Source organism: Penicillium robsamsonii (assembly GCF_028829455.1).
Source record: "Penicillium robsamsonii strain IBT 29466 chromosome Unknown utg000002l_segment0_segment0, whole genome shotgun sequence".
Lineage (NCBI taxonomy): Eukaryota > Fungi > Ascomycota > Eurotiomycetes > Eurotiales > Aspergillaceae > Penicillium > Penicillium robsamsonii.
In genome coordinates this window covers 913,238-928,771 of record NW_026643220.1, presented here as the reverse complement: position 1 = coordinate 928,771, position 15,534 = coordinate 913,238, and the positions used below count along the sequence as shown (strand labels likewise).

The 15,534-nt window shown below is 48.2% G+C and overlaps 6 protein-coding genes across 6 annotated transcripts; 1 reads left to right on the top strand and 5 right to left on the bottom strand.

Moving 5' to 3' along the window:
• Window positions 1-264: 264 nt before the first annotated feature.
• N7447_003599 (uncharacterized protein) lies at window positions 265-1,161 on the bottom strand (the record flags this gene model as incomplete). The annotated part of the gene is made up of 1 exon (XM_057227874.1): window positions 265-1,161. The coding sequence occupies one exon, from the start codon at window positions 1,159-1,161 to the stop codon at window positions 265-267; it is 897 nt and encodes a 298-aa protein (XP_057087215.1).
• Window positions 1,162-3,169: 2,008 nt separating this feature from the next.
• Window positions 3,170-4,387, top strand: N7447_003598 (putative 6-hexanolactone hydrolase; the record flags this gene model as incomplete). Its single annotated transcript, XM_057227873.1, has 3 exons — window positions 3,170-3,375; window positions 3,457-3,602; window positions 3,675-4,387. The coding sequence occupies 3 exons, from the start codon at window positions 3,170-3,172 to the stop codon at window positions 4,385-4,387; spliced, it is 1,065 nt and encodes a 354-aa protein (XP_057087214.1).
• A 200-nt stretch (window positions 4,388-4,587) lies between these two features.
• Window positions 4,588-5,741, bottom strand: N7447_003597 (putative Coatomer subunit epsilon; the record flags this gene model as incomplete). The annotated part of the gene is made up of 5 exons (XM_057227872.1): window positions 4,588-4,696; window positions 4,764-5,002; window positions 5,075-5,210; window positions 5,281-5,659; window positions 5,717-5,741. The coding sequence occupies 5 exons, from the start codon at window positions 5,739-5,741 to the stop codon at window positions 4,588-4,590; spliced, it is 888 nt and encodes a 295-aa protein (XP_057087213.1).
• Window positions 5,742-6,080: 339 nt separating this feature from the next.
• Window positions 6,081-6,734, bottom strand: N7447_003596 (uncharacterized protein; the record flags this gene model as incomplete). Its single annotated transcript, XM_057227871.1, has 2 exons — window positions 6,081-6,594; window positions 6,646-6,734. The coding sequence occupies 2 exons, from the start codon at window positions 6,732-6,734 to the stop codon at window positions 6,081-6,083; spliced, it is 603 nt and encodes a 200-aa protein (XP_057087212.1).
• A 1,325-nt stretch (window positions 6,735-8,059) lies between these two features.
• Window positions 8,060-11,893, bottom strand: N7447_003595 (uncharacterized protein; the record flags this gene model as incomplete). The annotated part of the gene is made up of 3 exons (XM_057227870.1): window positions 8,060-10,734; window positions 10,788-10,844; window positions 10,909-11,893. The coding sequence occupies 3 exons, from the start codon at window positions 11,891-11,893 to the stop codon at window positions 8,060-8,062; spliced, it is 3,717 nt and encodes a 1,238-aa protein (XP_057087211.1).
• Window positions 11,894-12,556: 663 nt separating this feature from the next.
• N7447_003594 (uncharacterized protein) lies at window positions 12,557-15,283 on the bottom strand (the record flags this gene model as incomplete). Its single annotated transcript, XM_057227869.1, has 1 exon — window positions 12,557-15,283. The coding sequence occupies one exon, from the start codon at window positions 15,281-15,283 to the stop codon at window positions 12,557-12,559; it is 2,727 nt and encodes a 908-aa protein (XP_057087210.1).
• Between the last annotated feature and the right edge of the window lie 251 nt (window positions 15,284-15,534).

Below are 15,534 nucleotides of genomic sequence, written 5' to 3'. Positions count from 1 at the left end.
AAAAGGTCGGCGTCAACATCCAAATTTAGACAAAACACAAGAGAACAGCAAAATGCGTACCAAACCAACCAAAGAGCGTGCTATGACCTTCAGTTCACTGCCACCAAGCTACTATACGACTAGATTCACCCTTCCAATGAAGCATGCATTAGAAACCCCCCTCGCTTTCCCATTCATCGACAAATACTAGGCTACCGTTGATTGCTGACATCTTCCCCACGTTGTCCTCTCAAGCTGGGACACAACCCCGAGAAGGCCCACTGTTCAAAGGCTCATCGAAGTGAGTGCATCGTTGAGCATTGAGATATCCGCGTTTATGCCACGACGACTCTCACGGGCATATTTGAACATCAGATAGTAAGGAAGCCTGTTGTGCTGAACGGAGGCGAGAAGGATATCCGCTTCTTTGACTGCTTCATCTAGGGTAAGCCAGGCCGACTCATACTTGTCTTCCCTCCATAAGTAACATCCCCACATCGCGAGCACCCGGTATAGCTTTCCGCTCGAAGAAAACCTTTCCCGTTCTTTCTTTTCTTCGGGCTTCCGTTGATTGTATCTCTCGAAAATGACCATCGAAATGCTATCCACAAGCTCGAAGTCGTCGGCGATGTGAAAGACGTTGAACCATTTATCGAGATCCTCGAACCCGATATTATCACGGCTGGAGGGAGCAAGGTCTGCATAAAGCCATGTACTCTTCATCTGAGGATACAAGTATTGCGGATCGACGTGACCGATTAACTGCGAAATGGTGCCGATGGCTTGCCCAGCCAGCTTGACTCGCTCGGAAATTGGAAGATCGCGAACCCATTGATGAACTTCTGCACTAACAGAAAGAGGATCGTTCATCTTTAGAGGTTTGTTCAGCTGAAACGAATCGTTCAGCTCGAACGACTGATTGGACTGGTGGTCACGTCGCACAAGCTTGGCTTTATAGAGCTCATCAAGCATCTCGTCAATCTTGTATCTCTTAATCGAATCATTATCTGGGAAGAAGGAAGCAGCCCATTCGGCATAAGGAGGTTCCCTCAATTCATGGCGTAAAAGAGCATAAATCGCTTCCAAGGTGAATTTAGAGAGAACACCCAATATCCTCAAAGGCTTGTAGACGGTAGGATTGGCCTCTAGAAGTTTGCTCATACTCCCCGCGAAGGATGCCATGTTGCTTCGTTAGGAGTGGTGCTATATATGTTTGAGAAATATAGACTATTGAAGTTTTCTCGTTTGGCAATTCGATACTCATGAGAGAGGAAGATGCTGAAAGAAGACACTGGAAACTGACTCTTTATATGGAGTTTCTCACTGCTACGGCTCGCCCCAGAGCAGTGCCTGAAGAGGCGAGACTACTACTACTATAGGATATATTATGATTGATACATACGCATAAACTCCTGAGCCAACCGGAATATTAAGCACAATTAAATTGAACATTTGCGTTGGTTCTAATCGCCAAAAAGATGACGACGGCAGCTCATGACACCAGTACGGGGTTTCTTACGAGCTTTAGTATTCACCAGGGTTATGGCCTCTCAGACGTGCCGTGTTTTAAAATACATATCGCGTTTTGGCGACTAATGTGACATTTCATTAGGCACCAGACGATTTGAGTCCCAGCCTCCCCACAACACCCACACAAAGTGAGATGAAGCCGGATTAATGAATGATATATACATCCTCAAAGCCTCTCTTTGAACTAACACAGCTGAGATTATATGTTCCTCGTGTGACGTAGATTCCATTCCACTAAAAATAGCATAGGAGGGAAGGCGAAGCTGGAACTTGCACCTTTCATGTTGCAAGGCCACTAAAACTATTGGTCACTATAAAAAGCCAGTAAAATCTAATTTCGTTAGGCATAGTATTATGTTAGCCCTTGCCGCGTGACCTATCAGAACAGGACTCAGGATGGTCACAGCTTTCCGCTTCACAAAATGCCCATATCCAGCATATCATGCCCCATCAAGTGATCGCATTCGAACCATGCAAGGCTTCCTTGTGATTAACACATCTAATCTATTATTCAGGCTGTTTGACGACGTGTTGCACCGACGTAGGCCCAAAAAAAAAGCAGGGTTTTGAAAGCGAAGTTGCGCCCTTCAAGCCACGAGTTCCTTTTTCCTGTTTTCAATTCCAATCTGCTTGTTAAATACTTACATAGCCTCTATCCCTGTTAACAATACTGACATTGGCCAGACCAGACCAGCTGATGAGGCTCATACGTAACGTTAGTAGAAGCCTTGGAGGTAGGCTATGTTTCCGTCTGGAACACCTTTCTCTTCTTGTATCCACACATATATCAATATACACACACACCAAATATCATTCTCTCTTTTGCCTTTTCATGCTTCTGTTTGCTTCCTTATCATCTACACTACGTTTGTGGCATAGGACACACTGAATTACTCATCGCTCTCCTCTGCTCAAACTAATCATCCGGGCTTAGGTAGTCTTTGTCTCTGTTATCAACCTTTACCCACTACGGCACTCCTGTTATCTATCCTTTCTCGATTCGACCTCAACCAGAAGTGGTCTTATACCCTTTCCCCTTGCCCAAATTCCCTTATTTTATATATGTATCCATTCTACATTTCTCAGCTTCTGATTATACTGAACAGTCTCTTAATTAATCTCGAGAAGAGCAGAATTTCAACGCCGCACTTGCTACGAGGGCGCCGGTCCCCATGTTGCACAGCCGTGTGGTCATCTTTTTGTCTCGAATACACTGGGGTCATTGGCACAGTTGCGGCCATCTGATTAGCTGACCTTGAATGGTGGTTTCATAATAGATATCTTCGGCATCTGTCCAACGTACCTCTACATTCTTGACAAGTATGGTCCCCGAGGTTCGAGGTTTTCTAAATTTCCATATATCTCCTCTCTTTCCCAGTTTATGTATCATATATCCAAGTAATTTCAATGCCAATCTCCATCATACAGCGTGCAGACAAATCCCCTCAAAACCCCATACGCCGAACGCGGCGCTAAAGCGGAACCCCTGGAGATATCACGATGCAGATCGGCGGAAAGCCAATCAGAACCCGACGGCTTCACATCCTGCATACCCCACAGCCGAGGGATTCCACAGAGCGGCAAGGGAATTTATAAAGCGGACACATAGCCCAGCTCCTCTTCTTCTCCCCCAAGAGCTTGAATTACTCAAATCACAATCATGTCGTCGAAACATGATATCCCCCAGCTTGGGCTTTGGGAAAGAGCAGATATCCCATTCATGCACTTGTCAGTGTACGCCAGCATGGTGTATGCTGCCATTACCGGTGTTTTCCGGGGCAAAGGAAGCCCCAAACGCTACGATCACCATGTTCTGACAGCCGTATTTCGGAAAGTGATTGATCGTAGGTCAGATCGGCAGATACAGTATGTTCTCTCCAATTTTGCTGCACTTAACTCCTAATAACCCATGAATGAGAATGGACATGAAATTGATGTGTCGCGCAGGTATCTGACTCCCCCCACTTCAGTCGCCTACGCAGATGTCATGAAGAAGCGTGGTCTCGAACCCGAGACCGTCGCCCTCCCACATGACGTAGAGGGCCACTGGATCGGAAATAAAGACGCCAAGAACGTGATTATATACTATCACGGTGCGTCTTTAATCTTATTCGCAGAGCGAAAATCTCACAATACAATTGAGAACAAGCACTGACAAAAATCAGGTGGTGGTTTCGCCATGCCCGCCATTGCTGCATACTTCGAATTCTGGCTGGAGATGTTGAAAGCCTTGAACGAAACCGGCCATGACCTAGCCGTTTTCTTCCCCCGGTACACGCTAACCCCACACGCGACGTACCCAACCCAACTCCGCCAAGCCGTCGAGGCCCTGCGCTACATCATCAACGAGACGGGCCGCTCACCCGCCAACGTGATTATCGGTGGGGACTCCGCGGGCGGGAACCTGACTACCGCGACACTGCTGCACTTATCTCACCCGCACCCCGAGATCGAGCCTTTGACGCTGTCGACGCCATTGGCGGGCGCGTTTACATACGCGCCCTGGATTCAATTTAGTACAGAGTGGCCGTCGATGAAGGAGAATCAGTGGAAGGATATTGTTACCGCGCCTACTTTGACCAGGTGGTCTGATTCGTATCGAGCGGACAAACAGGCGGATAATTGGAATGAGCCGTTTAATGCGCCGGCTGAGTGGTGGAGTGGTGTTAAGGCGGAGAAGATTTTGGTCCTTGTTGGTGGGGATGAGATCTTGCTTTCGCCTATTCAGGAGTTTGTGAAGAAGATTAAGTCGGTTTATGAGGAGATTACTCTTGTTGTTGGGCAGGATGAGTCGCATGATGCGCCGTTTTATACTATGACCAAGGAGGACTCTCAGACTAAGACGGAGTTGCGGCGATGGTTGGCTGCTCGGTTGTGATTTATTTGCTGCCACGCAGTTTGGCGCAGAAGGGTGGTTGGATAGTAACACGTCTTGTTGTTCCTATGTCTCATACCAAATTACAGATAGGAAACATTGAATCGGTTGAAAGGTCGTGTCTTTTCATAAACAAGCAGGATGGGCTCCCCTGACTCGGATTAAATAAAACAGCAAATATATGAAACAGCATTTAGATTATTCTACGATGAGACCTTGGCAGAGAATTTAGCCGCCGCAGTATCGAAGAACGCGCTCTTCTCCTGGATATCGGTAAGAAGGGGGTGCGCGGGCTGCACCTGCTGTAACTGGCTAGATGAGAGATAAATGTTAGCATCGGGTTCACAATCTCGTACGGGGCCGGGGCGGGATGACATACGACTCCAGGTCCTCGGTCTGCTTGCCAGCCAACACATTCAAAACAATGCTATTGGCAATCAATTCGACATCGGTAGGGTATTTCTCAAGGGCAGAGATGAGGGCGGCCTCAGCCTCGGGCAGACGACCCAGGTGGATCTCAGCGACGGCCTGACCGACGATAGATAGCGGTGCGGAGGTACCGGGTGCGGAGGCAAGCTCCTCGTAGACGTAGAAAGCAGACTGGTACTTCTCGCCGCCCTGTACAGTAGAAACACAAGTCAGCACTCATACACCATTGAGCAGGATATTATAGTTTTCTCATCAACATACCACTCTCAAGCCAACCCATGACTCGGCAACGTTGACCAGCAGCGAATCCTGACCCCAGCGCTTGGCAGCTTGGACTTCCTTAAGCGCGAGATCGGTCCGATTTTGTTGGAGCTGGATCTGGACAATGAGGGAGACGCTGATACACACAGATTGTTAGATCAATATCCACCGCTATATCACAGTCTGTTTGCGACGGGTGTACTCACGCCTCGAGGTTACCCTGGTGCTTTGAGAGCAGCGCCAGCGCCTCCTCGCTAAGGCCCTGGGCCTGAAGTACGGTAGCAGCAAGAACCTGCACGTTGCTATTTTCAGGGTAGTTCTCTGCGAGCTCTTGTGCGAGCTGCAGGGCAGCGTCTGTCTTTCCGGCGGACTGCAGGGCCAGGGCCTTGACGGCCGACAGGTCCGGGCTGTCCTCCTCAATGGAGGGCTCGGCAAGGCTTTCCTCGTATTGGCCGAGAGCAATCTGGGCGCGGAGTTTGAGGACTTGAGCGGGGAGTTGGTTCTCGGGGGAGAGCGCGGCGGTGTCGAAGTCGATCACATTCTGGTATTGCCCGGAGTGGAAGGCGCTGTGGATGTTGAGGAGCTCTGCGGGGAAGGTGGATTAGCGGTGATCGGAGCTGTAGAAAGGGATAGAAAGCTTACCGCCGTCTGCAGAAAAGGGATCCATGTTGGCTGTTGTGGAGGAATTGGTTCGAGGAAAATGGGTTGTTGTTGATGATGCGCTGTGGCCGCAGTTGTTCACGGTGGCTTTATGGCGGAGAGGCAACTCTGCCGAGATAACACGGGGCAGGTAGGTGGGCCGACCGCCTTGGATCTATACATTTCCATCGGCACTTGACACCATCCTCCATTTTTGGAATTTTCATTCAGAAAGTTGGGTATTTATTCATTCATTACCAAAAAGCTAACCGTACATGGTATCGACATAGCACACATATCAAAATTCTCATGAAACAAAACAAAACAAACCGACAATATAATTTGTATTAAATCCCCTCTCTCGGCATCACAGACGAAATCTCTTCTTCCAGGCCCGACCTGCTTTGCGGGCCTTGCTTGATATAACTCGCGCAACGACAAGAGGCAACCACCCGGGCTCAGGGCTGGTAAACGGAGAGGGTGGTGGTGAGGAAGCGGCAGCGGCGATAGAGGATTCCCCGGAGGGTCGTGGTAAGGCTCCACAGTATGAGAGCAAACAATTTCCGCACTCCGAGTCAGTCGCAGCTGAGGTTAGTGAGCCCGGGTCTCCTTCTTCGTAGAGGAACTCCGCGAATGTCTGCCTTGGGGCGTGTCGGCAGACTGTACTGTACAGCCGATGAATAGATGACTCGCTGCGGAGTGTGGGGATTGGAGGTTCGTGCTCCAGCTTCATTGGACTGAGCATTCGTAGGTCGAGGGAGGAACGTCGGCATAAATGAGGGGATCGTTGTTGTTCGGATCGAGAGGCTTGTTGGGGGTGGTGGGTGCTGTGGGGGGTGATGACCACCCGATGGACTTTACCTTGATGGATCTCAAGTGTCCTGTAAACAATGTAAATACATACTGGAAGAGATAGAGATATATGTGCCTACTTTGGGTCGACGCTTTCATCGTCTCCGGAGCAGGCCACGAGCCAATTGGAGTCTTCAGGCTGTTCGTAATAGATTTGCACGGACTTCATCGTGCTATGTTGTCTATAGCCTCTGGCGATTTGTATTAAGAGGCCTCGAAGGGATTGAAAGTTGTTGTGGTGTATCACCCGGGGTCGAGTAATCAATATACTCTATAGTGAGGGCCAGCTAAGGTATCCTTGAAGTGCAGAGGATATATACCTGATGGCAGGATGATGTAATAGTCAGAGGAGGTAGATGAAGAAGTAAGAATAAAGAAGAAGATAAATGGATTCAAAGGCCGTATATATAGACCATGATTTGAGAGCTGTTAAGCCTTCTTGAGAGCCAGCATCGAGTTGTGTAGAATTAAGATTATCGTTCAAGCGTACTTTCCCTAACACAGGTATATTTAGGGCTACATCTATGGTTACCAGGACGAGAGCTGTTTCGGAGATGATGGAAGGAGCATCGGAAGCACCACAATGAGGAAAGGACATCTCAAAGTAAGGAACCACTCCGATAGTAGAAAACCTTATAATCAAGAGAACAAATCCGTTGAAAAGGTACTTTCCCGAATATAGACAATTCGGCATACATAATAGTGATGGTACTGCGAGCGTCGAAGACGAGATATCAGGGCCAGGGGTGGACGGTAGAAAGTCGAGGGAAATGAGGATGTAGAGATGGTACTAGGTAGCTTGATATTACAAGTAAATGAGCGGTATCTTCTAGTCCCTCAGCCTCATTACTACAATGAATGTTGGGTCGTTGGTGCAGGATCCAGAAACTCACTTGGTTGTTGTTTTCGTTACTTGGAAGAGCCAGAGTCAGAGCCTGAAACTGCTGTTGAGTGTAAACCACAGTGTAAGAGGGTCCTAGCATGTGTCAAATTGAGAATTCCGACAGTATCCCATAGGTCCCTCCGTGCATGCAAATACTTTACACATAGAATATGAGGACCTGTGGGATTGACGCCGAAAATGACCACTTCTTACGCCAGAAACGGCTTCCTTTCCACCCGTAACTTTGGCTGTCCTGCCTCTCAGAGTAGATATCAGCACGAGCTCAGAGTCAGTGATGAGCTCAGACCCGTCACGTGTATGATGACTGGTACACACACCATTTGCTTCAAACCCATTTCGGACTGCTACTTGGATATTAGAATTGATGAGTCGTGGTTAGCGCTGGCGAGCTAAATTGCTTGGTCCCACCAGACGGGGAGGAACATCTTACTTTTCATCCGTCGACTTACAACGATGGTATATTTGAATTGACGGATGAAGTAGAGACAATAGTAAGCGTATCTACCTTAACACAAAGCAAACGGGGGACCACCAAAAATAGGTATTGGCTGGATTGTAGTAGATTGCAGACTACCTAGCCCAGTATCAACTCATGATGGAGCAATGAGAGATCCAAGTAATGGAGACCGTGCTCGTGACGTATCCTTTCCCTTCGCTCTGTTGAAGAACTCTGCCGCTTTGTTGCATTCACGGAGACTCATGTGCACCTCGCCCATGTGTATAAGTGTGTCCAATGTTTGTGGATGTGAGAGGCCAAGCACCTTTTCCTGGCCTGACAATGCCTCGGTAAAATATTCCAAAGCGATTTCATATTGATCAAGCCCCTGGTATGCCAAACCAACCCAGTACCCCATTCGTAATGCGTGTTTATTTCGAGGACCGTATACCTCCTTTTGGCCTTCTAGCGCTCTATGAAGAGGCCTAAGAGCTCTCTCATGCTCCCCCATAAGAACGTACGCAGCGCCCATGTGATGAACGACCGACAATGTCACGTAGTATTTAGGGCCATAGAGTCTTTCGAATGCTGCTAGAACTTCGTTGAAGTACTGAAAAGCCTTCTCGTACTGTTGAAGGTCCACTAAAACCTGGCCTATAAACTTACGTGTCACCAATGTATCCCAATCCTCGGAGCCTAGCAGTCTTTCAAACCCAGAGAAAGCTAGTAAAAACAACTCTAGGGATTTCTCAGATTGCATTTTTTTGTAATGCGCCCAACCGGCACCTCGACATGCTAGATACCTCGTTGTCAAATCCTTTCCTTTCAACCTTTCAAGAGAAATGTGAAAAGCGTTCAGGGCTTCATCGTACTTGCTGTGATCAAGGTAGTAAAACGCCACAGTGAGGAGGACATAAGTCGGGGCTATATCTGCTTTCTGCATGATAATTCGTATGATCATTTGTATCGGATCAGTGATCTGTCTGAACTTGACGAGGTGAATGTTTAACCTCAGAAACAAATCTAACGTCCTCGACGAACTGTGCAGTGTTTTATCTTGAAGAATGTGCAGGATCGGTGCAACTTCTGCTAGCCCCATCATGGTACTTCCAGCGGACGGAAACCCAAAGTCAATGTTGTTCGAAATTGTAGTGTTCTGATCGATAAAAGCCTGAAACAGGCGTATTCGTTCGGTTCGCCAATTGAATTGCCCATACTCCTTTGATAGGCGCTCATGCTCGTCCTTCAAAACTGAAACAGCTTTCCATCTGATTTGAGCATACTCCTTGTCATCTAGCCTTGATAAAAAATCGTTAAATTCCTCGATCAAGAAGTCTAGAGAGTCATCTTCAACGATCATTGTGGCAATTTCGTGTAATATGCTCATGAACAAGGTCGAACCCAGCAGCTTGTCAGTTTGGTTTAAAATGTAACTTTTCTCGAAATCAGACCTGTTGATATGGAATAACAGAGACTGGAGCGCGTATTCGACAAATGGGCGGTCTCTTGTTCTTTCAGATGAGTTGCTGGCCGACGCGGCGGAATAAACCACCTCAAGATATGCTATACAGGCTTTTCCAATTGAGCCATGTGCATTGCTCAAATTGACTTGGAAGGCACGCATGATGTTGCGGTTCTTCCTTCGAGATCCCCATTGCGACTCAGGTCTGACTAGGAAGTCCATGACAGAAGAATGCACCAGATGCAAATAGCCGTTTTTAATACTGACAATACTACCACATAGCTTGAAGATGCGGCTATCTAGCGCGGGAATCAGGTAGTCCTCAAAAGGACTGTTCTCAGATGGTGAGGTAGACATGGCGTCTACGGCTAGTGAATATCGAACCTCTTCGATGGACAACGGACGTCTGGACACAAGGAGATATGCAACAATTTTCTGAGAAGCAGCGAGCTCCGACGGTTCCAACGTGCAAATAAGGCTCAGAAACAGATCCTCATAGAAGGTTTGAAGGTCTTTGGGGAGGTTGCGTAGTCTTTTGCGCGTGTCGGCTGCCCCAACAGACTTTCCCAGGTGCTCAATCATATGCTTAATCCAAAGGAAATTCCCGTTCGCGTGCTTTTGGAGAAATCTGAACACCTCCTCCTCCAGCTGTGGCGTACATATAGTATCGGAGTGTGTTATTCCGTGTCTAATAGCTTTCTCAATATCGGCGCTCACCAGGCTAGGCTCAATTTCAAGTTTGTGCTGGATAGCGCCAATTCCTTTAAATACAATCTGACGGCCGAACATGATAATGCGGAAGTTGAAATGATCTTGGAGGAAGATGCGCAGTCTTTGAATCAACCCAGCCGTGTCTTCCTTGCTTTCATCCACCCCGTCAATAATACAATAAACGGGATCGGAAACAAGGCTAGCTATGTCATGGAATGTCCTCCATAGGTCGGATGTCGTAGGCCGACCCTTTTGCATCGGTTCGTGTAACATTGATAGTGCTTGTTGTTTTGGTCCAATCTCCACCAGCTGCCATATGAGTGACCGCAGCATGTCACTGGGCTTTTGCTGTCTCGTATGTATTCTAGAAAAAGGGAAGAACAGCACCGGCGTAGTAGTTCGCTTCATGTGGTCTACCATAAAGGAGGCCAGCACACTTTTCCCACAGCCAGGAGGGCCGCAAATACAAAGTAAACCATCTAATCCCGAAGACGGAGTTGTTTTCCATTCCATGAAGTTCTTGTTCGACCAGATCCAGTCACAAGTTTCTGGAAGTTTATTTTGAATTGTGTCGTGCTGGAGTTCCCGGAAATTGGGTGGTTTCAACCAACGCTCGCATAGGATCCAGCGATCTTCGAGGTCCTTCATTTGGGATCCTTGTCAACGTTAGCGAGGATGCACTTGGAAAATGATGCGCTACCTATCATACCATGCTGAGCTTCTTTAAGTAGTCCTAGACTTTCAGTTACGCCCTCGTTGACTTTCGCTATATTTTGGGAAACTGTTCATCACCGTCAACGCTATTCAATTCAGATAATATATTCTCGTACCAGCAGTAAGAACGCGACCTGTTAAAGTTGGCAAAACTTCCACATCAGCGGGCTCAATCAGCGACAGAAGTTCCTTAGCATATGCCGACGAAACTGCAATTGCACGGTTCCTCCATCGGTCGTTCTTGTGCGAATCGCTGTAGTCGCTGATACCTCGGATGACAAGGCAAGGAAAGTTATTCATCAGGCCTGCGGCCTCCATTTCGAAACACAATATTGATGTGTTATAACGTTGGTCAATCCTGTCCCTTGAAACACCGCTTTTGATCACTAGACTTCCAGATGCTATAATCCCGTAATGTATGCGCGGCTTGCAAGGATGTTGTCGGCACTCTCGAATTACCAATGCGCTCTTGTCGCAAGAGTCGCATGTCCGAGCTTCAGGTGCATGGTTGTAGTCTGCCCGATACAAATCGTCAGGCACGCCGGCTGGATAAGCATAATCGTGACCCAGCTCCTCCATAATGCTACCCATAGTGTTGATCGGATTCTTCGGTCTTGAGTGATATGCCCTTAGCATGTCAACCGTTGCCAGGAGCTTACGGGGCGGTGCGCAAAACCAATCTTTCCTCTCGATCTCGCCATTGGGCATCAATGTCCCGTAGTCATGCTGCACAACTCCTGTGTAGGTCTTTTCTGGATAACTGACCACGACATCACCCAGACGCACATCTTTATCTTTTCCAGGCAGGCCCCCACCAATACCCACAAGAAGCGCGAATCGAATATTCTTGAATGTCCGGCGCATGTTCTCCGCCGCGACAGCAGCTGGTCCAGTTCCCATTTGCCCCCCAGATACCGATGCCATAGCGACTTTGTGGTCGCCGATTTTGCCGAGATGGTATGCATTTGTGTCATGTTGAGGGGTGGACTGGGGCCTTCCATGCTCCTCGTCCAGCATGGCCATGGCGACGATGAATTCGTCATTCAGAGCCGAAATCCATCCGACAGTGTATTCGTCGTTCGAATAAGGGGAGGGCTGCATGGTTGTTTATCACCTACCCGTTTGAGTGTTTCAAGGCCCGGGTGATAGGAAAGAGCTGTGAATGGGGGGATGTCTTCAGCAGAGGCGGTAGGGGCCGGTGACATCCTTTTTTTACCCTCAAATGCTTGGACAAACTATTGTGGCTATGTGCAGGCGCCGAGAGATTAGTGCGGAGTTACGAGCTAATAATCCTCTACCACAGCAGAAGTGAAGGCGACTCTCACGCTAAACTCAGGTGACACCCGACTAGTTTATTATAAAGAGCCAATACAATAAATACATGGCAGTGGAGTAGCCTTGCCAACCTAGAGTGTATTGCAGAGTACGATGTAAGCGCTAGTGGCGACCCACGTATGGTGATCTTCTATTGCGGCCCTATCATTTTTCCAATCACCAATTCCTAGGCTCTAGTGATCTTCGCACGAGCCCCCAATCGGGCTATACTGAAACATCATTGGATGACACTGAGCCATTAGGTTGAAGGATATTTGGATAAAGAAATTATACGAGATTTTCTAGCGTTACCTATTTCAGTACCTAAACTAGGCAAATTGTCTTTAATTGTCCTGTCTAGTATACCTGAAATATATGCACTCGGTCATCCAAAGGCCATGAGGCAAAGATGCACATTACCATCAGCCAATTGAAACCAGAAATCATCGATCAGCCCTGCCATCTGAATTTACCCTCCCGGAGGGTCTTCACGACACCCAGGGGAATGCAGTCGCGATTAACAGCAGCCAGGCCTCCATAAGTACGAGCCATCTCTTCGCAATACAGCTCCGCCACCCAGCACCAGTAGGGTGTCATTGCCCACCAGGAATCACTGATAGAGCCTTCAGAGGAGTCCTGACTGAGGGAATGTTGCTCCCTTTCAAAGCCCCAACTTTGCTCCACACTCGTCTCGCTCGGCACCTCGGTCAGTTGCTTATATACATCCACAAGAGACTCACTGAATGTTTCCGGATACCGGGTGTAGTCTTCCAGGGACATGAATGGCTTGTTTTCGGTGCTCCATTTGTTCCAGAATTGGCTGCTAGCATCAGCGCCGTTTTTCTTGAACTTCTCTTTGGCTGCCTCGTATTCTTTCTCGTCTCTCAGCGAAGCCTTATGTAGGAGCTTCCGAGGGGTCTGCTTGATATTTGGACGCATGGCGAGAAGCCTAATGAAGGGATTCAGGAGCTCCAGGCCACCGAGTTCAACGGGATAATAGAAGAATCCATCCGGGAGATCGTGAATATCGAACCTATCTGCGATCACAGTGCGTAGATAGTCGGTCACAGCAGTAATTTGAGCGGATGAATTTTTATCGTCCGAGGTTTTGTCAAACAGTGTACGCTCGATGCGGCTCAGGGTAGAAATGGCCATGTCGATATGGTCCCGACCGAAGCAAACAGCTGGTTTTGCAAAGTTATTCGTAAAGAAACGGCCGAAGTAGGTGTTCCATGCCTGTACCCAAGCGAACACACTTTTGCAGGACGAAAGCTGTAGTGAAAGCTCTTCGATATGCTTATCGACCTGGGACTGGTCGATTATGAATCTTTCTTGCTCCGCATCCAGAACCAGGAAGCCCCAGCGTATATCGCCGGTGGGAAGACCCGACTGGTTCGGGGTCTTCTTGGGGCCCATCTGAACAGTTCCAGTCTTCTCCTGGTTGAACTTCAGACCCATCACCCGAGTAAACTGTTCCATTGCCTGCCATGCTTTGACGCAAGTATTCTCTGCTCCCCAGAACCAGAAGTCGTCATGCAGCCGGTACAGGAAAGAGCCATTTGTAGCTTGATTGACTGAGTAGTCCATACAGAAAAGAACAGATTCTCCGAGGCAATCGGCGAGTGTATGACTCATTGGAAGGCCACGCTTGCGAACTTGAACACAGGCATCAGGTCCATCTTGGGCAAATTTGAGGGGAGCCTCCAAGAACAACACAAAAAATTTGAGCCATAGCTCGGAAACCCCAAAGAACTTGAGAACGGAGAGCAAAGTGGCATGGGGCATTGAAGCGCCAAACCACTCAAAGTCCGAGCGGACTGCAGTAAACTCTCCAAGCTGATGTTTATGGATGATGGATTCTGTGATTAGGAGGTGGAGCAGGGAATGCTTTGTATCCAGGGCATTCTTTAGTTTGGATTCCTCCTCGTCATACTGCCGTGCACCTTCATCGGATGAAGTTGGCAGTTGGCTCATGAAATAGTCGTCAATGTATGTCTGCTTTCGAATTTCGTTGATCTTGCCAGAGTCTGAGTTCGCATCTCGGCCAAGAAAGTACTTGCGCATTTCTTTGTGGTCCTCGGGGATATCCTCATGGGGGACCTTCCAGGCGTTGGAGTGTAGGAATGTCTCAAATACATCCCGCATCTTCACAGCCCACGTTGTCCCGAGGTACTGTAGCAGAAGGGCATCGAGAAGGTCTTCGTCCATGAAAGCCCGGTATTTACCGTTAAGCTGACGGCGCAGTTCGACAGAGATACCGTCTGCGGCTCCGGTCCAGGTCCAGCTTTCGAGCGAGGCAATGCGCATGTTGAGCACATCTGCCACCTCCTGGGTTACCTCCTTGTTCCGCATGCACTCTTTCAGAATCGCAGACTTTTCGTCTCCAAGGAGGTCGGTCTTGAGCAGTGCCTGAGAGACCCACTCGAGTTCATCTACATCGAGCCACCCACCCTTTGAGGATAGTTCTGCTCCAAACGATTGGATACTTGCTCGGAGATCCTTGAGTGCCTGTTGAGAAAGCTTGGTCTTGGTGAAAAGATCATTGAGGTAGGAACCGATTGCATCTTCGTTGACATGGGTCGCAGGAGTGAAAACCAAGGACTCCCAAGTCGCGCGTTGCTCGTGCATTTCAGCTCGCCCAATCTTTTCAAAGTCTGGGTCGAACTCAGTGGATTTGGTTGGATCTACAGTGGCACTAATGCTTCCATCCAACTCTGAAAGCCATTCCGTAACCAACTTGCTGTAGAACTCACCATGCTCATGCTTTATCTCAAGATACCGCAACTCCTTTTCAAGTTGAGTGATGCGACCCTGTAGAGCTGTCTGTGAGATGGAAGGGTCGTAGCGACTTTGTAGAAGAAAGTGACGCATGTTCCTATGATCCTCTGGCTGCAAGCGACCGACTCCTCGTGGATTAAGATTCTCTGCCGGTTCCTCATCTGAAGAATCGGCATCTAGATCCACATCATTTTTGTCGAGCGAATCCTCGGGGTATCCTTTCAGGCGTGAGATTCCATCCAGCAAAGCCTGAGCACGGGTGCGTAGATCTGAGGCTGCATTGGCAGCGGCAAGGATCTCGGTTTTGCGCAGGTCAAACAGGGCGCGCTGCTTGGAGAGTTCACCGATTTTTGTGGCAGTGATAGACTTGAGAGTATGTGGGAGAGCTCGGCTTGCCATAATTATGTTTGGGTTTTAAAACGATATGAGGTAAGATGTTGAGGTAGTTTGAATTTCTCAAATGAGAAAGATAGTTGAAATGTCTGAAATGTGGAGTTGAGATGCTGTGGGTCTTAAATAATGAATTCAGCCCACGCTGCCAGGCAACATTGACTCATACACTGAAGATAACCTTGACATCTTTCGAGCAATGGATATTCCAAGAGAGAGAAAATTGTGGGGCAGCTGAAAGTGATATTTTTGAGGCTGTG